The 25774-nt window shown below is 46.7% G+C and overlaps 1 protein-coding gene across 2 annotated transcripts in view; it reads left to right on the top strand.

The window, feature by feature from the left end:
• The first annotated feature begins 4501 nt into the window (after positions 1-4501).
• Positions 4502-25774, top strand: part of LOC135810056 (unconventional myosin-XVI-like) — a 33122-nt gene continuing 11849 nt past the window's right edge. The window contains exons 1-25 of one of the 2 annotated variants that reach the window (XM_065323523.1): positions 4502-5004; positions 6027-6100; positions 7072-7215; positions 7625-7727; positions 9611-9735; positions 10077-10202; positions 10472-10547; positions 12297-12450; positions 12654-12807; positions 13381-13491; positions 13855-13920; positions 14566-14793; positions 16319-16433; positions 16888-17035; positions 19759-19870; positions 20121-20238; positions 20779-20850; positions 21039-21174; positions 21394-21466; positions 22131-22280; positions 22795-22965; positions 23491-23566; positions 24006-24202; positions 24698-24772; positions 25299-25354. In XM_065323523.1, coding sequence (XP_065179595.1) covers positions 4764-5004; positions 6027-6100; positions 7072-7215; positions 7625-7727; positions 9611-9735; positions 10077-10202; positions 10472-10547; positions 12297-12450; positions 12654-12807; positions 13381-13491; positions 13855-13920; positions 14566-14793; positions 16319-16433; positions 16888-17035; positions 19759-19870; positions 20121-20238; positions 20779-20850; positions 21039-21174; positions 21394-21466; positions 22131-22280; positions 22795-22965; positions 23491-23566; positions 24006-24202; positions 24698-24772; positions 25299-25354 — 3101 coding nt within the window. In that variant the 5' untranslated portion in view covers positions 4502-4763. Of the gene's footprint in view, positions 5005-6026; positions 6101-7071; positions 7216-7624; positions 7728-9610; positions 9736-10076; positions 10203-10471; positions 10548-12296; positions 12451-12653; positions 12808-13380; positions 13492-13854; positions 13921-14565; positions 14794-16318; positions 16434-16887; positions 17036-19758; positions 19871-20120; positions 20239-20778; positions 20851-21038; positions 21175-21372; positions 21467-22130; positions 22281-22794; positions 22966-23490; positions 23567-24005; positions 24203-24697; positions 24773-25298; positions 25355-25774 lie in introns of both variants that reach the window. The other variant, XM_065323522.1, reaches the window with a different exon arrangement.

Here is a 25774-nt window from a genome sequence, read left to right as displayed (position 1 = left end):
TAGAGGTTTGCATTGCACAACCATAATAATTATATGAATGTGAGACCGTCCGTGCCTGGCAAAGTGGTCTGTAGTACCAGGCTGGTCGCTAGTCACGGTGGTCTTTAGTTACAGGTTTTACTGTAGTACCAGGCTGGTCGCTAGTCACGGTGGTCTTTAGTTACAGGTTTTACTGTAGTACCAGGCTGGTCGCTAGTCACGGTGGTCTTTAGTTACAGGTTTTACTGTATTATCATGGATGAAAAGCATTAGCAGGGTTAGTACAGTGCTGGCAACTGAAATCCGACCCCCTGAGTGGTGGGTTCATATTCTAGCGGTCTCTGTTTCGTAGTTTTACCATCCCGTGTTAGGTCTTTTATTTGGGATGTGAGCGCACCGCTCAGGGGGTCGGATTTCAGTTGCCAGCACTGTACATAGTACATGTACATTGTAGTGCCACGTACGGGTTTTATACTATACCGGGGTAGTTTATACTCTTGACTATGCAGTATGTACACAACTGTTACTTCACAGGCCGCCAGCTTCACAGCAAACCAAGCCAGCAACTACGGAGCTACGGTATCTGACCTTACTGCAGGACCGTTGCATGGGATCAAATCTTCATCTGAAATACTATGCTGGTAGAGCACTTCGCTCATGTCATACAAACTACACTACCGGCATTTTATTATTCACGGTTACCATTTGCAATGCATATCTTGGCAGTACAGATACCAGAGCTGAGTCCGAGGCTGTACTGTACAATGAGCGTGTTCGATTACACACATTTCGGTCAATTCTAGAATTAGCTATTGCCGATGCACAGTTTGATTACACAAATTCCGTGTTCAGAATTGATATAATCCAATTCCGTCAATTCTGAAGAGGGGCGGGATTTCTCTAATTCTGGTGCCAGAATTGCACACTCGGCGTGTTACCGGTCTGGTCATGACTCCATCTACAGCGCGAAGAGCCTCCCTGGCCGGCGTGGCGCGAAAGCAGGGCTACAACTGCATGTAGTTGCTACGGTTGTCTTCCCGAAAAGCGAAATTGCCGTTTCCGCTGGGAGCTGATGAATAGTATTACCAGATCATATTGGGTGGTCCTTTCGCACACGCGTTCAGCATTATCGAAGCCCAATATTGTTGCCAACATGGAGCCTTCACCGGGACGGACCAGTATGCGATGCTGGGTTCACGTGTGCGCAGGGTGTACGTGATCTCTTATTGCGACCAATTTTGTTTGTGCCATGACATGAACAAAATGCGTTGTGAATTCCAGCCGTTCGTTTACAAGGCCGCAATCCGTACATTCTGGTCATTCGAGAATTACACAACCCAGATCCAGAATTGTGTAAACGCGTGGTCGAAAGCACCGATGTACTGCACACTTTCACTACCTACAGTCATTTTCCTCACCTGGCTGTAGGGTCCAGCGGATAATGCTCCGAAAATGTTCGTATAATGCTAATCATAATGCTCCAAAAACTACCTGATAATGCTGATTATAATGCTCCAACAAGGGCTATAATGCTCTTGGTTTTGGAACAAAAATGGAAGAAAGGCTGCACATTGTCAAACTTCCAGGAAAGGATGCATATAGTCAATCTGCCTCTAAAGCTGCTGCAATATCTCTCACGTGCTCCACTACTTCTTAGCACTATAAGACATGATCGCGTCTCCATTGGCTGCTCTCCATTGCAACTTTGATGCAGGGCTGTGGCTGCCGGAACAGTGGGTATATCAAATCCTTTCCCTTGCTTATCCATGAAGTGGGATGTGAGACCATTATTGCTGGTGATCAATTGGATGCTGGAAGGTTATCATGGGAAGTGATATTCCTGCCTGCAGATAAGCTGTCACTGCTTCCACTCTGTGAAAAATGTCTTCATCTGAAACAGCTTACGTGAGGCAAGTTCCTGAGAGACGATCTCAGATCGAGATCCCTCCCTTTTGCGGAAATCCTGAACACACGTGGTCAGAAGTTATTTTGCCGCTCTACACCCTCTGCTTGCGCTGTCTTCTTCTCCTGAGGTTGCGTGGAGACAAATAGTTGGCCGCAATACTCTTCTTTTCTGATAGCACTTGACTATCTTTGCATTCCAATCGTCCACGACGAACTGTACGTGCTTCACCAGGAAAGTACAACATGCGCTGCTGAGCGCTCAAATCGACTTGGTGCTGCATCCATGAGAAATTCTAGGTCTTTTCGAGCCTGCTGAGCTGGACTCGGCAAAGGCAGTTATTAATTTTGGAGTAAGCTCTATCCGCTTATAGCCGCTCCTTCATGCAGGTCCAAATGTTATCAATGGATTAGTGTTTACTTCAGTATCGCTAGACATGCTATGGCCAGAGCCTATGGCATAACACTTTTTATTAACAGGAAACTCCTCTTCCTCTGTTTGATATACACTTCGCGTAGATCTACGTAGTCTCCTCCATCATCCATGGCTCTCCATGATTTCTAAAAAAATTCTTAGTAAATCATCGTTACGGATTTTGTGCACTTCGAAGCATAAACAGCCTCAGTTGCAACGTTGGGTATGCTGCATCACATGTACACTTACCTGACATTGCTACATAACGACTTTTAAAACATGTATGTAGCAATGTCATACTGCATGTAGTCAGGTAAATGTAGCACTAAAGGTGTTACATGTGACGGTGTCTACACTCACAAAGTCATGTGCCGGTACAATAATGGCGTTGCACCTCATGCAGTCATGGCTTTACCAAAAACCATGAGATTATCCGACAATATCCACTATAAAACTCGTTATGCCGCTCAAATCTCACATAATGCTCGTCTTGTTCCTTCCTAATGCTCCATAATGCTCTAATGCTCGGATAGTCTTATACTTGAAAACACCGCCATTCCAGCAACAGGCTCTCAGCTGCTCCAAATAAATAACTTTGCAAAAATATTTCGCCCATTGGGCATCATCAGGGCATTGAGGAAGGGGAGGCCAAATTACGAAATATAAAGACGAATAATGCAGGCAGATGAATGTTCTAGAACTAACACATCGTGGTGACACAATTGGCACTTTGAAGGCCAGCAAACTAAACAATCATCACTTGTAAGGTGACCTAAACAAAACGAAAGATGAGAAAACTCACACATACACACAGACACAATTTGGCAAGAAAACTAACACTAACACTAACTTTACAGTTTACAATCATCACCTGTAAGGTGACCTAAACAGAAGAAAGAAGACTAGTAAGACTATCACAGCACGTACAAGAACACTTTCAAGTGTGGGAATGCGGTGTTTTCAAGTGCAAGGAATACGCTGCAATGGAGTTTGAGAATTCTGAAGAATAGTCTTATAATGCCGAATAAAATGCCGGTATTATCCGCTGGACCCTACCTGGCTGTCGTTGACTCACAGTGGAGTCTAGCGTCTGTCGCTATTGTGTCTTTTGCATTTTTGTACTGAGAATTTGCCTTGGTTGCCTATGATACGCACCTTATTTCAAATTCATTATTTTGTTGTTCAACTCAGGGGCGTCGGAAGGTATTTTGGTGTGGTACGGTCAGCCATCTGAAGTACAATTTACTCATGGGAGAGTGTGGCTGAGGCGAAAATTTTGGAAATTTGGATCCCAGATCAGTGTATTCTATTGATTCACAGGGTACCTGGGACAATATGTGGTACGGTCAATACCATAGTGACCGTACCGTGTCCGATATGTGCTCAGAAGGAAAATGTTTTGTCATTTCAGTTGTTTGGCGCTAATCCTCGTTAAAGTGTCAGGAATGCTTCTTCTCATTGATGTTTTCACTATGTTTTAGTCATTTCTTCACCGTCAGTCGTCACCCTGTTTTTGACCTGTTCAGCTGAATTTTATATTTTCCACACGTATACGGTATAGCGTTCGGTTCTCGATCTATGCTTTTGCTGTTGCTCTTTACGTTGCTGTATTTCGACATTTTCCATTATTCCCTGTATGTACCAATGATGGGAAGGGAACGAAAACGTTCGGTTACTAAATTGGCTTACTTGACTGTGTGGGTTGCGTCGGTGCTGACACCGTTTCTTTTGAAATTTTGGATACGCCGCCAATTTTTCCTTACATTCAACTAACTTATTGGCGGTCGTTTGCAGAGCCATGAAATGACACACCACGCAAAATAAATACAAAAAAACTGACACTTGACACCTTACTCGTGGGTTGGGCTGTGGTCGGCGATCTTACGAATAGTACATGAACCATCCGAGATAGAGAGATAGTCTTCTATGGACGTAACTCGTTCATCATGTCACGCAGCAGCATTGCAGATCTACACTGACTACAGTATTTGTAGGCGAAATGGCAGATCACCATGATCACGCGTCGTGTCCAGGTGTCAGTGGTAGTTTGGCAGGCAAGCTGATCGCGCATTGTCGAGCCGAAGAACCCCATCCGCAGTGTCAACACGTCCGGGTATCATTCATCGCGTTGTTCCGTCTGATTTCGTGACGTTGTAGCGCTATGATAGTATCCCTCAGTCGGAGTAGATCTGCCACCTCCCAAAGTCCCAATCGTGCCAAACATGTTGCGGACGAAGCAGAGAACGTTGCGTTTTGTGGACCGACAGTAGCTATTAATTTTTTTCCGGCAAAGTAACTGTGCTGATGTTCTAATTCTGCTAGCAATCGAGGTCAGCAAGTACTTGACCGTAATGAGGAGGAATGCACGCTAACTGATTACAGAAATGAATTGAAGAAATTTTAGTTCTCGATCAGGAATCTTCTTTGAGGTTTGGGGAGACAGGGCGGTCGGTGGCCCAACTTCACAATGAACAGTGTTGTGGAGATTGACCAGGCGTTGCTGGAGACGCTTCCGCAAGAGCAACGCCTGCAACTGGTCAAACGCATGCGCCAAGAGCAGCTCCGTCGCTACCACGAGCGAGAGCGCACGGACCCTGTGCAAGCGGGCAAAAATGGTTCGAAACCTTCGAAAAAGAAAGGTTGCAATGTGAAGTTTGGCAGTAACGACGAGCTGCTTGTTGCTGTGTCGGCGGATGATGAGCAGAAAGGTATAGTGGACCGTTCATGCCTGGTTTTTTCAGTAATCGTAGTTTGACCGTGGACATACGGTATGCAGGAAGTAGGTATAATTCCAAATCTGCAAATGAGCAGCGATTCCCTCAATCCCACTCACTACTATCAACGAATGTTTGCAGAATTGATCGAGTTACTTTTGAAAATTCCTTTCATTGAAATCTGATCTTTGAAATCTGATCTTTCAACCTATGAATACTGGACTGGACTAGCATCTAACCTCAGGCTGCCAAGGAATACTGAGATAATTATTATTAGGGACCGGCGGATTCTGCTCGAAAAGGTGGCAGATTCTGCTCGAAAAGCAGCGAAATTGGCAGAACCATACAAACCTTATGGCGGGCAATTCCTCGAATTCTGCTCCATTTTTTTATCCACATACCAAACATGCATGAAACTTACCAGAAAAAGTACCGAATTCTGCCAATTTTTCTGCCGGCAGAATCCGCCGGACCCTAGAGATAATCCACTGGAAAATACGTGTACCTTGCTGTGTTACTGTACCTTGCTGAATACTGTGTGTGGGGGGCTCCCCGGTAGTGCATTGTGCACTGCACTTGCCTGCGTACTGAGAGGTTGCGGGTTCGAGCCCCGAAGTCGCATATCTGACTGCAAACCCCCATGTTGCAGCTCACCAGGTCAAGGTGTGGGTCCTTTTCTCCCAGTTGAGACAGAGTCGAGCGAGCTGTATTCCCGGCGCCAAAAGGCGGGCTCACCACCCCTGTCTGGCAACTTCCCCATGTCTTATCCCCAAGACGAAGTGAGTATTCTAGCAGTCATACTGGGCGAAGTTTAAAAAAATAAAAAATAAAATAAAATAAAAACTGTGTCACACTGGTTTCAAGGAACATTTTATGTATAACTGATCAGCCCTGCATAACATGACAGGCAGAATGATGTTTTCTGCACACTCCCAAAGTCACTCCCTTGAGAAGGTTGTATTCACCTGCACTGCGGGACTGATGCTGTTTTCACTGCTCTTGTGTTCCTCGTACAGCCATTGACCTACTATCGAATCGTGGTGCTGATCCAGATTTCAGTCTTGGAAGTGGTACTAAGCTGCTACATCAAGTATGTGTCTTTGTGCGTGTAGCTAGTCCGGTTGCTAAGTCGTACAACCCCCTGGTCAAGAACCACCTTTCCGCTTCCGTGGGACGCCACCACCCCATGATCAGGCGTCAGATCAGATCAGATCATCTTGTGTAATCAATGGTGCTAGTGAAGCCTTTATCAGATCCACTCTGATTTAGCCACCTACACTAGTAGCAAGTATTACCTTCACTGGGGGCAGGGGTGAATGTAGTTAGATCCCGGGACGGATACCTTGATGCCGTAAATCCCTTTTCTGCACCTTGTCCTGACTCACTTTCTGAGGTGTGGTGAGCCCATAAGTGGAATCATTTCCAAGTCCGTCCAGAGCTTGGGGATGTCTAGGGGTGTCGACCGTTGGGCGGTTCAGTAGCTGATTGAGTCATCTTTCCAATATTCCATTTTAATCTCTCTCCCCTCTTCGGGGGAGACTCGCGGGACCAGTCATGGCAGTGAGAAGAGTGCATGTGTGTGTATGTGTGTGTGTGTGTGTGTGTGTGTGTGTGTGTGTGTGTGCGTGTGTGTGTTTACCCCAGCAAGTGAAGGGTGTGCATAGGTAACTGCCTTGGGGAACTAAAGCATGCCATCACAATAATAGGAATACATGCGAACACATGATCCCCCTCCACGTAACACCTGGCTGTTTTACTGCCCACACAAGATAATTCGGTGGAAAATCGGCAGGCAATCGTCTTAGAGAGCAGAGTAGGGCAATAGATGCACAGTTGCGTAGCTGGTCCTCCTGCAGGGGGGGGGGGGGGGTGCACAGCCGCATATGTGTACGATGGCTGGTGCATGTCATTCATAGTCATTATGTGCATGTTAAACCTAGGTCGAAATGTTAAGGGGGTGCACATGCCCCATGCTGGCTACACGCCTGATGCATTGTCTGGTGCATTGTCAGGAGAGTGGATGGGATTCTGTATGATGGTGTATTTACCTATTCTGCACAGTGCATTTCTCACAATCAAAAGAAGCTGGCACGTGTACTGCTGAACAAAGGTGCCGACGTCAACACAAGGGATGGTGACCTGTACACACCGCTGCATGTCGCGGCTGCTAGTGACAACCATGACATGGTATCAGTACTACTGCAGGTCAGTCACTGTCTTTCATAATTCAATGATGTAATCATGACATCATTATGACCTCATCAATATACTTTGAGTGCCTCACTCTATAGTTGAAAGGCATCACTGTGCGAAAATAGCCCCTACGGAAAGTTGAACATAGATTTCATCCCATACCCCCTAAGACCGAGTGCCCATCACTTAGTATTGTTATGCATGTGGGGTGACAACATAATCACCCTCTAAAGCAATCCACCATATATGGTGGGGTTTACTTTACAGTAATAGGAATCTTCGATATCCGAGGCTTATGTTCTCCAGTTGTTGTGGTGTTATCCCATGATGCGCTATATGGGCAAGCAATGTAAATTACCAAGTGGCAAGGGTACCTATGCTGTGTGTCTGTGATTGCTGATTTGTCTCATTGTGGTAACAGTATGGTGCTGATGCGTTGCTGCTGGATGTCGATGCTAACTTTGCTGTTGATCATGCTGGCCCATCCACAAAGTCCATGCTACAGCAACACATGGAGTCTAAAGGTTAGCTCTTTCCTTCCTTCTCTCTCTCTCTCTCTCTCTCTCTCTCTCTCTCTCTCTATCTCTCTCTCTCTCTCTCTCTCTCTCTCTCTCTCTCTCTCTCTCTCTCTCTCTCTCTCTCTCTCTCTCTCTCTCTCTCTCTCTCTCTCTCTCTCTCTACTCTCTCTCTCTCTCTCTCTCTCTCTCTCTCTCTCTCTCTCTCTCTCTCTCTCTCTCTCTCTCTCTCTCTCTCTCTCTCTCTCTCTCTCTCCCCTCTCTCTCTCTCTCTCTCTCTCTCTCTCTCTCTCTCTCTCTCTCTCTCTCTCTCTCTCTCTCTCTCTCTCTCTCGCTCTCTCTCGCTCTCTCTCCGTCACTCTTCTTCTCTCTCCCCCCTGTAACGGAATCTCAGCCATTCTGTTCCCCGGGACGCAGGACACAAAGGACAAGACTGGTTTGTATTACATTATTTATATTGACAAGACGGAAACGGAGACAACACTCAAACTCAAAGGGACGATCAAGAAGACTGACAAAAGGACTCTCGACTACAAAATCGCGCATGCTCATATCACACATGCACGCGACTAGATGAGACAGTTTGGGGAATGCCATCACACAGGAAAACAACACATCATTTTACAACACCTGCCCCCTTGATGACATTCCACAAAATAATAAACCGACACCACGTTCCACATGCACAACAGCAAAAGGAACCACAGCAAAACAGAAAAACCAAAACCAACCAACAGCTTACATTGTAGCACAACAAAACTGGGCCACGACACAGGGCCAAACCAAGACACAAGAGCCGACGCTCTCAACTCAGGCACACAAGGCCAATCGAAACACGAGAGCCAAAGCTCCAACAAATAACAACCTGCGTGCAGCAGCGCAAAATAAATCTACAACGCAAATTAATGCAGAACAGAACGACGAGAAGAGCAACATACCGACAACAACCAAACTGAAACAACACAGCAACAAGCAACGAACTGAACAGAGAGAGAACAACACAGCGAGCAACACAACAAGACGAACAACAAGGACGACACACAGTCGGTGATGCCAGACTCATCCACTGGCCTGTGGCGAGCCACGGCCACACGCTCCATGCGGTACCTGCCGTCCCAGGCTCCAGTCCCCAGCTTCTGCCGGTCCACACCCTTCTCTGCCTCCTCTCCGCGTCTTCTTCCGCTTCCACCAGCTCCTCGTCTCTCCTCCATCCCCACGCTTACTCTCTAGTTGTACTATTACTTGTATTAGTTGTTGACGACGACGAACAGACTCATGACAAACTTACTCATCCTCTGCGTCCCGGGTTTCGGCACCACGTTGTAACGGAATCTCAGCCATTCCGTTCCCCGGGACGCAGGACACAAAGGACAAGACTGGTTTGTTACATTATGTCATATTTACAAGACGGAAAAGCAAACTGCTCTGACAGAGACGAACAAGAAGACTGACAAAAGGACCCTCGACTACAACATGGCGCATGCTCATATCACACATGCACGCGACTAGACCAGACAGTTTGGGGAATGCCATCACACAGGAAAACAACATATCTTTTCACAACACCCCTCTCTCTCTTTTAATACCTCTCCCAATTTCCCTCTTTCTTTCTGTGCTCATAATGGCACTGCACTGATCCGCACCGTGACTAGATGCAGAGAAAAGCACATGATGTTTTTCATCAGCTATACAACTCCTAGGCTTTGCTTTTAGGGGGTGAAATCTGTTCACTAGGTGGAATTGACTTCAGCTTTTGACAGAAATAGATTACGTTCATATCAAGAATGTTTGACTCTGCCACCACTAACAGCATTTGTTGTCCTTGGCAACCCTCTTTCCCCATACTGTGCTTACTGTATTTTGATAATTGTTTTAAAATGGTCTGTTGCTAGGAGTAACGGTGGCTGGTATGAGGGACCTACGGAACAGAACTGCCAAGGAAATGCTGGAGGATGTGCGAAACCTGACCAAGAAAGGCGGTGATATCGAGCAGCGTTATGACGAGGGCGCAACACTGGTAAGCACAGAAGCAAGCGTGCAGCATGTTACCATGGAGAACACCTACGAACTGTTTGTTGGTTTTTGATCTATTTTAGTTTGTTTGCTGAGCAGTATGATGTACAACGTCAAAGAGGGTCGAACAGCAAACCCTAGTGTATGTTTCGGTCATGCAACTGTGAGACAGGTACCTCTTGATATTTGTACTTTGTACTGTTGAGGCAACGAACTGAAATAATAAAAAACAAACAAACAAACAATTATAGCATAGTAGAGAGCAATAATTGGCTCCTCTACATGTATATGATTATCATGCTTCCTTTGTTTTTGTTCGTATACTTTGTTCTGTGTCATGGCCAGCTTCACATTGCGGCAGTGAATGGTTACCGACTGGTTGCCTCTCATTTACTGGAGCATGGTGCCAATGTCAACTCACAGGACAGGCTGGGTTTCACTCCACTGCACCTCGCAGCTAAGTGGGATCAGGTAGGATCATGATAACACGGAAAATGGATAATATCATGCTTGCACTCACCAAACTTGACGGCAGCCCTGCACTGCTTTTTGCTAGGATGACATTTGTCACCATTTACTTGTACTGTTGAGTGTATCAAACTCAACTGCATACCTATCTACATGTGTGTGTACGTGTTTGTGTCTACATGTGCATGTGCATGAGTGTGTACATGCGTGTGTGCATGTGTGTGTGCATACGTATGTGCATGCGCGTGTATATTCTCTGTATACCTCTAAAGACCAAGATGGTGCGTCACTTGCTAAAGAACCGTGCAAATCCGCGTGTCAAATCCCATGCTGGAGATAAAGCCATGGGTAAGTAACCAGTCACAGACGTCAGGCGAAATAGCACGTTATAGTACATTTGCGATCAGCGGGAAGAAGATGATGACGTCCACTAATTTAGTATCTGTGCACACGAATCTGCTGTGTGTGTGACTCTGTGTGTCAGCTATGATATCATCTTCTGTGGTTCCATGCCTAGCATGTACGTCTGAACCATCCTGCAAAGTTTGAATGACGTAGGTTGAGCGATCGCTCCGCGAAACATACTTTTTGAAATTCTCTCCATAGTATATCTTCCACCATTGAAATTTGGAATTTCTTCAAAAAAAGTGCTGAGATGGGTGGCTTGCAACCTCGATATGGCTTGTTCCAGGCATAGTTTGGAGCCATCTTCTGTTGAAGTAGTGGCGGGGAACTGCCCTGCAACTGCTACAACAAAAAATGATTCGATCTGAGAAAGGGTGAGACCGCGAATCTCGGTTGAATATTGAGTATTTCAAGCCTTTTCACGACGAAGATGGAGTTCTTTTTGGAGATGGACGTCGCGGCAAGGGACATGGTGTCCGACTTCTGGCGTCTGGTGAAGCCAGGGATCATTTTTCCAGTCAGGTCGGCAGCCTAACCGTCGGTAAGCTTGTGTTTGGATCCCGTTCTGCTCGATGTGGTAGATCACAAACAATTTGATATGGCACAAATTGATCTCAGCATCGTGCGTACGGTATTTTATATTCAGAAAATCCCAAAGTGTCTGTGTGTGGCCGTCCTATGCCACGAGAAACTCCAATCAGGCTCCTATGTCCTCTGCCTTCATGATTGAATGTCCACTTCGTTTGAACAACGAACACAACAATCGAGGACGGCTTTGCAATGAAAAATACAGCTTTACTGGAGCTGAAAAAACGGAGAAAAAAACGTGCTCAGGATGAGACTCGAGTACACGCATACTCTCCCCGCAGGTGAAACGCAAATTTTTGTGAAAAATGCGTGACGCCGACTGACCAGTAATTTCGCCTGACGCTGCGAGGAGTTCAACCCTGGTACTGGCTTTTTGACATCATTCTACTCTACTATGTGGGCCAGTATTCATGCGCGAGCCCTGTGTGCGTGCTGTCACATGTGTTTATGTAACACCGCCGTCACCACGCTTCTACTTGAAATCCTTGCCAAGATTTTCTACTTCTAGGTTCGGCAGTGCTAAAGATCCACACCCATTGCACCATAGCATCCATTGTCCAACACCTTCTTTCCAGTCATCACCATCGATGTAACTTTTTTTTCAACATGCACTGCGTCGAGTTTGCATTAAATTTTCTTGTGAATGTTCTGCACCCCCCCGTATAGTAGATTCCTGGGCATGCCCTTCACTATCATCTGTGGCGTCTGGGGATTGGTAGATTCCATTAATGTCTGAGTATAAATAAACAAATGAAGTTTCCCGCCATTGTCAACGTACGGTGTAAGCTTGATGTGGCGTACTCGGTACTCTCGCAAGACAAAGTCGCCTTCCTCTCCTTGGCTTTGTACAAGTACTCATTGTGTGAGAGTGTGGGACCAGTGATGTGACTCTGCTTCCCTGAGTGTGCTAGGATCTCACTGCGTATCCATGGTAACATAGCAGAGTGATGCAGAAGCCTGCCAGCCATTTATCTCCTAAAAGAGCAAGTACATGTACTGTACAAACTGTACACTGCATGCCGGCTTGAGCTGATACCAAGTCTGCATCCTTAGTTTGTAACAAGATGCATGTCCTCTGCACATGCACATGTACGTAACTCGCAGATATGACGGAGAATGCAGAAATTCAGAAGATGATCAAAACCGTGCTGACTGAAGTGTCTCTGATGGTCAACCGCCGATCCAGTTCTGACCTTGTTGGTGGACCAAACGATGACATCGACTCCATGGAGAGGCCACGGTCAAACAGCAAACACAGGTATGAGTTTACCCGGCCATTGAATTCTATTGAATCCCTGGTGGAAAATATCACCAAGGTTCCGTGGAGATAAGACTTAAGTTATGCATCATGTGTCTACGAAACCATGAACATTGTGTGAAATGCTACTGTGATGAGACTATTCCCACGTACTGACGCAAATGTTGTAAATATCTTCTCGTTGCCTGCTGATCTGATTGCAGTGCCGGCCGCACTGGGAGCATTAGCAAGAAGGAGCAGCTGTTCGAGTTCCAGACAATGATGGATAGTGACCTTAAAGAAGTGCTTGAAGAACAGCAGGAGGAAATGCAGAGTGAGGAACTGGAGGATCAGCACAGGATGAGAGAGGATATGAAGGTTGGTTCAAACATTTCTTTAATCCATCTACAACTGTGAAGCAGCCGGCCGCTCCCACCTTCAGAGCTTGCACTTGCTGCCGACTATTTCAGTGGCATTTGAATAACTGACGACTCTCATACATTACAGCCAACCGCCACAACACCGTACTTCACTCATTGTTTTTCTTGCAAGCACCCTCAAAATTGCGGCTGCCAGGTCTATGCCTCCTTCTCCTTTGCAGCAGTGAGCACAGCAGGTCAGCAGTGTGCAAATCACCCGATTGGTCTAGCTGAGGGCAAATGACACATCGTTTAGTGTACAGTTAACTCTGCTTGCCACCTATCTACTGCATACATATACACAGAGGCAGTAGGCTTAGGTTCTGCAAAAATGCTCAATACCTGACTCAGGCAGAGCGGTGTACACAAAGGCACACAATGAAACTCTGAGTCACAGCGGAATTTGCATTGTGTCCCTTTGTGTACTGCATACATATGGTATAGTTCCCTAGTACATGTATGGTTAAATACAGATGTTAGATGGCAAGTACCTGTAGGAGTAAACGTGATTTGTTTTTCACGTTCTCTGTAGGTCGATCTACTGCCGAAGAGATCTTCTGATGATCTGGCATTGCTGTCCGAGCTGTCTGAGGAGACATTGCTGTCGGAGTTGTCCCAACGATATGACGAGGAGCAAACCTATGTGAGTAGGTCACATTGGAAACAGAGTCACGCTCCGGCTCTGAAGTGTGTTGCGTGTTCGCTGCCAGGTCAGCACCTGGCCCACATAGCAAATTGTACACTCTGGTTGTCTTCCAGTGGCTCAACCCATGTGTACACCCTGTTGCCTGGATACGGCATGTGTACTTTTACGGTTGTGCATGGGTAGTGGATATGTTGTACAGCTGTACATACTTCCCTCCCTACCATGCACCCACTAGATGAAGCCCTGCCTTCCGAAATGATCTGGTTTCATGTGTAGTAATATGAATTGCATGATCGATAATGAATAATGGGTGATGATAATGAGCTATACGTGTGCTTGTGCTTATATTCTGTTTCTTAGACTTATGTCGGTGACATCCTGATTGCAGTGAACCCGTTCCGGCCGATGAAATATTTCACCACTGGAGTAAGTGAGGCCAAGTACAATTCACTGTCGAATACTAGAGTATAGCATGTAGTAGATAATTGTTGCCAATTCTTTGCAAGAAAATTCTTGACACAACGTTGCAGATCTCATGTTGGCAACCAAGAACTATGGAGCTTTAGAACCATCCACACAAAGCAAAGGTACTCGTGAAAAGCAGTGGCATTCTATTCGGTGGCTATAGTTCCAAAATCACCTCGTAGCATACATGGTTCAGCATGCCAAGACTGACGAGAACAACAGGATGGTCATTTGTCGGGACAGTGTCCTCAGAAAGGGATGCAAAATCATATTCATATGGGCTGTGGGTCAAATCCAGTAGTAAAATGACCCGAGGAAGCAATAATGCAGAAATGCAGGGGCGTAGCTGGGGGGGGGGGGGGGGGGGGGGGACGTCGCATATGTGTAGGATGGCAGGTGCATGTCTTTCATGGTCATTACGTGCATGCTGAACCAAATGCGAAAAATTGTGGGTGGGTGTGCACATGCCCCCCCCCCCCCCCCCCCCCCGTGCTACATACGAGCTATGCGCCTAGATATGTGTGTGTGAATCAAGTCCTCAAGTCTGCGAATCGTCCTCACATTCTCCTTGAATTGCTCCGTGACCGTGCATGTTGCTCACTGCAGGCCAGCGTGTCCTACATCGGCCTCCAGAACCACCAGTGTCTGCCGCCGCACATCTTCGCCACCGCCGAGCGCATGTACCGGGCGATGACCGCCGAGCGCAGAAGCCAGTGCTGCGTGATCACTGGCGAGTCTGGTGCTGGCAAGACAGAGAGTGGCAAGTTCATTCTGCAGCACCTGCTCAATGTGGCCAACAGCGAGGAGAAAGGTCTGGCGGCGAAGATATCCCAGGTAAAGTGGGGGTAACGTTGTCACGGTGAATCTTGGGTCAAACATTGACTAGCCATCGTTGTACTGGGCATGTAGACTTGCTGGAGTGTTCATGTTTCGATTGGTAACAGATAATCTGTGCAGTGTTCCACTGAAGTCATCACACGGCCCTTAACTACAGATGTTCCCTCATGGACCAACTGTGAATGGCATGGAGTACATGTACTGCCAATGCTCTCACCATGACATGAATCCCAGTTCTATGGCAGTGTACTGTGTTTAGACCTGGTTTAGAAGCATGTGATATGTTATACTTGGTCCGCCCAGGTAAAATTGGCGCTTATCTTCACACTTGTCTCAGGAAAGAAATACGAATATTTGAAGCAAGCCACGATCACAAAGCACTATATACATGATTATTTACATGTCAGTCAGCAACTCAGTCGAAAATTCAAGCAAGTTACACATCCTCCTCGCCACTATCGTCGCTGGAGGAAGAGCTCAAAACGTACGATCCGGACAGCTGCTGCACGGGCCGTTTCATAGCTTGTTCCACTTCTCCTCGTCTCGAATCACGCTCAAAGGCATTGCGTGCCTGTCACCTTCCCATCAGAAGCTGAGTGAGACTGCCCGCATGTTGACTGTAAGTGTTATCCCCGTTCGTCGCAATAATGCGACTTTGTTTGAGACAAAAAGGCAACGCCATATCAGTGTCCTTTTTCAAATCGCCTCTTGCGCTTGTCGTACTTGCTGATCAGCACCCATACCAACGCGAGCCGCTGGTGCTTGTACATGCAGCGCAGTGATAGCTTCCGCTTGATGTACCACCTGTGTGTACTGCACCTACAACGCCGTGCACCAGGCTTTTCGGCTAGTTTCCTGAAAGTCCTTTGCACGGGTGTTTCTGTTTCCTGAAAGTCCTTTGCACGGGTGTTTCTCTCAGGACTTGGTGTTTCCTTTGATTAGCTTCTTTGCCCTGTCCTCTGTGAGCTTCAAAGTGTGTCCGCCGGATTGGTCTCACTTACTGAATACATCGACATGAGCTGCAGTTTCTTCGTCAGCGATTTGCTGGTGATAGCCCTTCACTAGGCGCTGTACTGTGCAAGCACTGAAATTCAAGCTCGCGAAGCGCTTTTTCAGCTTTTCTATACCTCCCCGGGGTAAACAATCCTTGCCATCAGACAGCTGGGAGTAGACAGAAACTGTATTCTCCATCGCTCTGAAATGCGAACATCCTGACCTATTTTATGGACTCGAGCGGAGGTTGCAGTGTTTTCTTGCGCTGACGGAAGTGTTCGTCGGCGGCAGCTCCGTCAAAAAGACTCAAACGAACCGATCGCAACTTCTGTGACGGTTTGTGCTGCCATGTCGTCGGATGCAATGGTGAATGGTCATGTTCGGATGGTGAATCGGTGGTTCCATGCCGTGTGGCACAGGCAGAACACCAAAAAACCAAGTGAGAAGATAAGCGCCAATTTTAACTGGGCGGACCAAGTAACGTTATGTCATGTGATATGTGTCATGTGATATGTGTTATGTGATACAGGCAAATCCACTCCTGGAAGCGTTTGGAAATGCCAAGACCGTCATGAACAACAACAGCAGTCGTTTTGGAAAGTTTCTGGAGCTCTTCTTCAACAACCGAGGAGAGGTTATCGGAGGTGAGTTTGGTTTAGTGTACATCCTACACAATTGCTTTGTTGCTTATATTTGGCTCTTGTTTTGACTGGCTCGGAAAATAGAAGCTGACAAGGTCCTTCCCCAAACCAGGCGATCGCAATACCTGTTCTTGTTGCAATGAAGCGGCCAGAGGTCTTGCATCTGCTGTTGAGTTTTCGCTTGATATCCAATATGCATTGTGTTTCTATTCATGCACATCAAACTCAGTCTCCAGACAGCTAGCTATTACTGTTACAGACACATCACGTAATAATACATTGTACAGCTGGATATACCCGGCTTGATGACTTGAATCTCCGAATCCTCCAGCTCCACTGCATCCACTTACGAAACGAATGAAATGATTTTGGAAGATCGTTTGACTATGCACTGAAACTCGAAGCGTATTTGCAGTGGGTGTTGAAGCATTGCTCGTGTTTGCTCTTTGTTTTGCAGCTAAAGTGGCCGAGTACTTGCTGGAGAAGTCGCGAGTGGTCATGCAGGGAACAGGTGAACTCAGCTTCCACATCTTCTACATGATGTTTGCTGGACTGTCACCGGATGAGAAGAACCAGATCCTGCTGCGGTCACCCGAAAAGCACAGGTAACCATTGGCAACAAGTGAACTGAACTATTAAATGTGCACATGAAATATCAAGGTTGTGCAATTACATAATCAGTTGAGATGCTTTGGCAAAGTTGCGGACTCGCGGCACAGCGCTGCACTTTTACTGGCGACTCGCTCTGTATACTTAGTGCCCATTAGAAAATACGTTGACTCACCCCATGAAATCATTCGCGTAACCAAGAGTACATGAAAACCAGAGTGTGCAGCTTGGGGCCTTTTCTGCTACGGGTGTCTGTCCCGGCGGAATTCCGTGATTACATCATATTTGGCGCAGATCTGAGGCGGTAAATGGCGTAGTGCGTGCAACTGAGCTGCAGTTGTGCAGAAAGAGACCTGCTTGAATCCTGCTTATACGCACTGCATCACTATAATGATGTTATCACGGATTGCCGCCGTGACAGCAACCCATCCGAGCTGCACACTCTGGTTTTCATATACTCTTGGCGTAACCTGTATAGGTTGAACAAATGCGGCTCCATAGTGTCTGTGTACGTATACTGAACGTATCCCGGTAGCATGCCGGTAAACAAACTTCACCACACGCATGAACCTTACAGAAAGACTGCTTATCTGTGGCAACTGATTATCCTGGCACCTAGGATGTATTTATTTATTTATTTCTGCACCTCGTGGCATGTCAAGACAGCCAATTGAATTGAGGAGAGGGTGAGACCAACCGCGGAAGAAGAGAAAAAAAAGAAAATGAAGAGCACGTACACAAAGTGGGAAGGGATTAGCAACTTACAAAGCAATGGGATGCTCAGCGAGCTATGCAGCGGAAGTGGTGACTGTGACTTTGTTTACCGTCAGGCGAAATAGCACGTCATAGTACATTTGAGATCAGCGGGAAGAAGATGACGACGTCCACTAATTTAGTATCTGTGCACACGAATCTGCTGTGTGTGTGACTCTGTGTGTCAGCTATGATATCATCTTTTGTGGTTCCATGCCTAGCATGTACGTCTGAACCATCCTGCAAAGTTTGAATGACGTAGGTTGAGCGATCACTCCGCGAAACATACTTTTTGAAATTCTCTTCATAGTATATCTTCCACCATTGAAATTTCGAATTTCTTCAAAAAAAGTGCTGAGAGGGGTGGCTTGCAACCTCGATATGGCTTGTTCCAGGCATGCTTTGGAGCCATCTTCTGTTGAAGTAGTGGCGGGATCTGCCCTGCAACTGCTACAACAAAAAATGATTCGATTTGAGAAAGGGTGAGACCGCGAATCTCGGTTGAATATTGAGTATTTCAAGCCTTTTTACGACGAAGATGGAGTTCTTTTCGGAGATGGACGTCGCGGCAAAGGACATGGTGTCCGACTTCTGGCGTCTGGTGAAGCCAGGGATCATTTGTCCAGTCAGGTCGGCAGCCTAACCGTCGGTAAGCTTGTGTTTGGATCCCGTTCTGCTCGATATGGTAGATCACAAACAATTTGATATCGCACAAATTGATCTCAGCATCGTGCGTACGGTATTTTATATTCAGAAAATCCCAAAGTGTCTCTGTGTGGCCGTCCTATGCCACGAGAAACTCCAATCAGGCTCCTATGTCCTCTGCCTTCATGATTGAATGTCCACTTCGTTTGATCAACGAACACAACAATCGAGGACGGCTTTGCAATGAAAAATACAGCTATACTGGAGCTGACAAAAAGAAAGAAAAAAACGTGCTCAGGATGAGACTCGAGTACACGCATACTCTCCCAGCAGGTGAAACGCAAATTTTTGTGAAAAAATGCGTGTCGCCGACTGACCAGTAATTTCGCCTGACGAGGGAGATACTGAAGTGCTGTCTGACGAGGGAGATACTGAAGTGCTGTCTGACGAGGGTACGGAATTTGGGCATATCTGGAGCTTGTCTAACACTGGGAGGCAGTTGGAGCCACGTGGAGTATTGCCACCAAGGATTGGATGCTAAGCACCAACTTGCAAGGGTTTGTTGCTAAGCACCAAGGGTATGTTGCTAAGCACCAAGGGTCTGTTGCTAAACACCAAAGGTCTGTTACTAATCACCAAGGGTCTGTTGCTAAGCATCATGGGTCTGTTGCTAAGCATCAAGTGGATGTTGCTAAGCACCAATGGTCTGTTGCTAAGAACAGTATTTTGCTGTACAGGTGAAACAACTGACCACCGATGAGATCGGCCAAGTGGGGCGGGGTCTGTGAATCCAGGGTGGCCCTCTCACATTGCACACGTCCCCTACCCCAGAATAGTCTTGTAGGCCGCTTTTATAAACGATAGGAGTCATTTGACCAGGTTTCCCTACAACTATTTGGCCCTCTCTCTTTGTCTGTCTCTGCCTCTGTCACTCTGTGTCTCTCTCTCCCCTCTCTCTCTCTCTCTCTCTCTCTCTCTCTCTCTCTCTCTCTCTCTCTCTCTCTCTCTCTCTCTCTCTCTCTCTCTCTCTCTCTCTCTCTCTCTCTCTCTCTCCCTCTCCCTCTCTCTCTCTCTCTCTCTCTCTCTCTCTCTCTCTCTCTCTCTCTCTCTCTCTCTCTCTCTCTCTCTCTCTCTCTCTCTCTCTCTCTCTCTCTCTCTCTCTCTCTCTCTCTCTCTCTCTCTCTCTCTCTCTCTCTCTCTCTCTCTCTCTCTCTCTCTCTCTCTCTCTCTCTCTCTGCCTTTGTCTCTCTGTGTCTGTTTGCGTGTCCCTCTCTATTTTTGTCTCCCTCTGTCGCGCTCCCACTCTCTCCTCTATTTCTAGGTACTTGATATCCAGTGACACAACAGCAATGAAGAACTACAACACCATAGACAATCAGGAGCAGTTCCGCGAGTTCCGTGAGAGCCTGAGGGCTGTTGGATTCACTTCAGACGTAAGGACGCAACACGAAATTTCCTTTTCATATTTATTCCTGAATGCACTAGCACACGGCTGCAGCTGATTACATTGCTATATGCGACAACTGTAGACAGCAGTGTGCTTCTCCGGTAAGAATTTAACATTGTATTTCCTAACGTCTTCGTTGAACATGTCTACTGTTGGAAGAAAAAGAGGCCATCCATCATCCATAATCCTAGCTGCTAACTATTGTCTACTATTGATGGCTTCACTTTGGGCTCCAGGACGAGCTGTGTCTGATGTCCATGCTGGCAGCTGTGTTATTGATTGGTGACCTCAAGTTCACCACTGTGGACAAGTCTGATTCAGCCAGAATACTGAGCGACGAGATCCTTTATGCAGGTAATGTACCTACCAGACTTCTGTCTCTTGATTTTCCAACTGAAACCTGTTTACTCCAGTTTACCTTTTGGGTTTGCACAACCCTACGAGTAGTCAGCTGCAGCTTTGTGATATTCGAATTTGTGAAATTGTTTGTGTGCGACACTACACCATTCAATTTGGAAAATCCGGTGGTGTATTATGGTGATTCCTGGGAATCGAACATCTTGTGTTGGTCTTGATAAAGTGAATTCTGCTACATACAGTACCCCCCCCCCCCCCTCCACCACCACCACCACCACCACCACCACCACCACCACCACCAGGTTCATTCTCATACTTTGATCCAGTTATGAACACAGTACAGTACAGTGTAACCTTTCCAGGAAATTTCATTTTTGGATCAGGGAAATTACCAGATAATGCATTATGTACCGTACACCGTACACAGGCACAGAGAACAACAACTAAACATAAACATCCGTCCGGATAGTTTGAGTCCGATCAATCAATACCCTAGCGTAATCACTGCTCACTACATTTCTATGTGTACTTCTACAGTTGGTCAGCTGCTGCAAGTCGGTCCCAAGGAGATAGGCGATGCGCTGGTGGCGGACGTGACTGTAACAAGAGGTATGCCAATGGGCTTCCAAGCCTTGCATATGGCATTTTAAATGATTTTCTAAACAGACATGATCTGTGTGTGCCCAATGGCATGTCAAAAAGTCTATGAGTACAATGTATGGCATCTACTGCCAGACTCGTGCTCAATGCAAGTGTGATGCATGTGCTCTCCGGGAATTCGTTGCTTCACATTCCAGGCGAAGCAGTACGTCGGGAGCGCAATGTTCTCCAGGCTAAGGACTGCCGTGATGCCCTTGGCAAGGCGCTCTACGGACGGCTGTTCAGCTGGATTGTCAACAGCATCAACCATCACCTACAGCCACCTGAAGATTCGTAAGTTAGCGTGACCTTAAACCAGATGTCAATATCAAGTGAAGTGGCGCAAAATGGAAGATCATCAAGTTGTGCTGTTACATAGCATGATCATGGCCACTGTGAATGAAGAGTGGTGCCGTCCCTTATGGTGTCCTATCCTACTTGTCTATAATCGTTATGCTAGCTGCTTTGTTCATTGTCTATTCATTTGAATAGCATTGTGGGGTGTGATTTCAGGACAAGTGTCTCATCAATCGGAGTTCTGGACATTTTCGGATTCGAGAACTTTGAGAACAACAGCTTTGAGCAGGTGAGCCCGTAAGACAGTGCTTTTAAAGGGGTTCAACCAATCAAGATTCCTTTCTTTGAGTTTCCTATGTTGGCATGGCGAGGTATTGCCGAGGGTTTTATGGTGCAACAAGGGATTCCCCAAGTAATTCTACCATGGCCCAATGCTACAACCGGGAACTTGCAGGGTTATAGCTTCCTGCTTATTACAGTGCAGTGTAATGACCCCCCCCCCCCATCGCTCTCTGGCATGATGATTCACCGATTACACGCAGAAGGCACAAAGGAGGTCTACAGAGTGTGTCGCAACTCCCAGTTTCTTGCACAATGCAGTCACTAGGCAACTTGTTATGTGTAATAGTGATTCACCGATTACAAATGTTCTGACTGAATTAAGTGGACTGAGCACTAACGTCACAGAGCAGAAACTCACTGGTGCAATCCCCAAATTAGCGTTGTCTGAACATGCTGCAAGATTGAGTTGAATAACTAAACATATAAAATGCTGGTGGTGTTAGTGGATATTATAGCGTAACTTGTAGCTCTTTGGTCCTTTTTTTCTTCTTATATTATTAATCCTTGGCTCTCCACCCGAGTCTAAATACAAGTGCTGCACTGATGATGCATTAACGGAGGTTTCTATGTGACTGTGTCCACTGCTCCTTGTGTTGATACCGTCTGCATAGCTTTGTATTAACCTGGCCAATGAGCAGATGCAGCTCTACTTCAACAATCACATCTTCCAGCTGGAGGCTGATGAGTGTGCTAAGGAGGGCGTCAGTCTCAAGAACATTGTCTTCACTACAAACAAGCCCATCCTGGAGCTGTTCCTAGATGTAAGATCACTGGCTGTGCGTAGCTTGTCACCACAACACAATATACTGACATTACCGGGTGTTCAGTCTGTATTGTTCAGCCCACTCTTGCCGATGAAACGCTTTAGAAGAGAGCACAGGTGCGCACACATCATCATCTCCCTCTTCAGCCTACATCTAGTCCCCTGACGTACCTCTTGTCATAGTCACAAGGACAAGTCAGCTACCTGCCATAAGAGACTTACCATATCAGATAACTACATGCTTGTATGCTTTGACATGCACACCAGACCTACATGTGTTGAGAGGCCACCTGCGTATATTGACCACCTGCATATAAAGACCACCTACATATAAAGACCACCTGCATAAAAGGTCACTTGTCAATGAAGACCACCTGTATGAAAAGGTCACCTCTGTATAAAGGTCACCTATCTTTTGAGGCCAATCGATGTGTCTGTGAAGTAAGGAGTGGTTGCTAAAAGCAGGCTTCATTCATTGATACATGTACGTTTTCGCCATTGTTTCCCTTCAGAAGCGGCAAGGTCTCCTTGCACAGCTGGATGAGGAGAGCAAGTTCCCTCGTGCCACGGACAAGACGCTGGGTACAAAGCTGCACAAAACACACGGCAAGAACCAGCGCAGCATCTACATCATGCCCCGGGACGGAGGGCCGTCGTTCACAATCAAACACTATGCAGGAGCGGTGAGTCACCAATGCCATCTGACACCAGTGCATTCACGTGGCAACGGTCTGATCTCTGCATTCAGGTGACAAATGGTAGCATCATAGAACATTGCCTGAGCTAGGCAGTTGCTTAAGCAGGTGCCTTCAGACTCACTACAGTACTGTCCGGCGCCGAAGAACGGGGCACCGAAGAACGGGGCACCGAAGAACGGGGCACCGAAGAACGGGGCACCGAAGAACGGGGCACCGAAGAATGACCAGCCTAGAGTTTCACCAAGCACCGCATACCAAGGTAGACACAGTGACCCAACTAAACATCTAAATCCAGAATACATGGAAGTAAGAATGGCCTGGGCTACTAGGCTGACCCCCAGTTCTTCGGCACCCGACGGACACCCTACGGTATTGCTGTAGGTCTGACACCTGTATTCACGTGGGAAATGATATCATCATGGAGCATTCCCTGGGCTTGGTAGATGTGAAAGCAGGTGCTCTCAGACATATTTGGTCAACAATGTCTTCTGTCTCGCTGTTTTGTTGTAGGTTCGCTACAACTTGGATGGTTTTCTGGACAAGAACCGAGACACACTGCCTCCAGCTCTTGTCATTACCATGAAAGGTGAATGCTCACCGAACAATTGCATCATTGGCACGGAGATGTGGTGGGCTAGATGGGTGTTGAGAATTGTACACACATGGCTCTAGCCAACTGGCCATTTCAAGCTAGTGTATCTGTTTTGTTGTTCTTTTGGCATAACATTATACAAAGCTGTGGATGGCAGTTCACCTCAAAGCGGACATGCTCATAAATAGATAACCAAATACATATCATTGGTTAGAAGGTGTTCACCTTCAGTCACTCTCGTCAGTTGAACAATGGGGACAGTGACTAACCGGCACTTACTGCTGTGGCAAATGGCGATTGCTCACTGAAAGTCAACAGTGTATGAGATTCCAGAGTTCACAGGAGTTTGCCATGCTGCATTTCTAATGAGTGTTTACGCATAATCTGATGCACAATGCTGTGCTGCATATTGTCTACCCTCTCGTCTGCACAGCAAGCACTTCTCTCTTGGTGCGAGAAATGTTCCACGCCAACCTTGGCACCACTGGTTCCATCAAGCCGAGCACGCGGCAAAGCACCAAGAGACGCTCTGTCCACAAACCACAGCCCAACATGCCGTTTGGTGTCGGCCGGAATGCCTCGCGTCGCAGCATTCGGCAGTCTCGGCGGAGAGGGCCAGAGCGAGCAAAGGTAATACCACTCTAGAGCATTGTCTTATTCATTGCACACAAGTACATGCATCACTTCATGCCTCCGTGTCACTATTGCTTGGTCTCCTTCACTTCAACACTCCTAGTCATTGGTTTGTGGCCATATGCATGAGTGCATGCGTGAGTGCCTATGTGAACGTACTTTTCTTTTTCTTTTTTACTAGAGCCACATTAACCCGTCATGTGTGAGCCATGAATAAGGGGAGTGGTGGCGTGGTCTGGGATGCTCTGCCGACCGTGGGTCTCGGCTTCATCACAACCAGGCGCGCCAATAGCAGAGATAGAAAGAGAGGGAGGGAGAGAGAGAGAGAGAGAGAGAGAGAGAGAGAGAAAGAGAGAGAGAGAGAGAGAGAGAGAGAGAGAGAGCATTGCATGTCGTTGCACGTGCTATGAGTGTGTCTGTGGCATTATGTGTATGTGTATGTGTATGAATACATTCACTTGTGTAATGTTATGTGTGTGTCTGTGCACATAGGGTATGCGAGGACGGCAAGGTGATGTTACTGGTTCGCGAGCAAGACAAGCGATGACAGTCGCCAATCACTTCCGGGTATGATGATCTGTAAACGTGCAAACAATACCGATACTAGTATCACTTTGAAGTACTGTACGTCACTGTAGTTTTCATGCTAGCCAGATCTAGCCACTTTTGAAACCTGAGGTGGATGTTTGCCAATCTCATGCACTACTTCTGCACGAATTGCTGGTGGTAAGCAGAATGAGAAAACGAATGGTCCGTTTGGAGTATCTTGGATGGCATTTCATTGAACCTCACAGAATTGTTCCCAGGAGAAGGCAACAAGGCAGTACATATTATGTCTATAAAAATATATCAAAGACATTCCAATACGAACTTAGACGTTGGAACAACCAACTTTAAAGACATTCCAAGGTGACACATTGACGTATCGTTTTCTCAGTGTAGTATGTGCTATATCTTTACTGAGCATCTTGCCAAGTATGGAAAAATGGTAAAGGCAATCTCAGCTAAGGGCCTCTCCAAGGATTCCCAGCCAATGTTGGAACACGTGTACGTGTCTTTCATGTTTATATGCTTGTTCCCTGCACTGTCACAGAATTCTCTGAGTGAACTCATGGAGAAGATGACCTCAGCCAGTCCTCATTTCATCCGGTAGGTCCTGATCACCGTCAACATTCCACTGTGCACATTTGACTCTGAGAATAGGAGTGTGAGGACTGGGAGTGTGAGGACTGGGAGTGTGAGGACTGCGAGTGTGAGGACTGCGAGTGTGAGGACTAGGAGTGTGAGGACTGGGAGTGTGAGGACTTGGAGGGGAGAGTTGAACTGGCACTTACTATAAGCAACTCATACTTCAAGTCCGTACTAGTCTAGAGTACTGCCGGGCGCCGAAGAACGGACAGGCTAGAATTTCATCAAGCACAGCATACCAATGTATACACGGTGACTCAACTGCCCATAGACTGTAGTACATGAAAATAAGAACGGTCTAGGCTAGGAGGCTGACCCGTACAGTTCCTCGGCGACTAGCAGTACGGTACCCATACAGTGACGCTGTGAAAGACTCTGTGA

This window comes from Sycon ciliatum, chromosome 2, assembly GCF_964019385.1.
Source record: "Sycon ciliatum chromosome 2, ocSycCili1.1, whole genome shotgun sequence".
In the NCBI taxonomy this organism is placed as follows: domain Eukaryota; kingdom Metazoa; phylum Porifera; class Calcarea; order Leucosolenida; family Sycettidae; genus Sycon; species Sycon ciliatum.
Note: the sequence above shows the minus strand (reverse complement) of the source record. Positions and strands in the feature narration are given on the sequence as shown.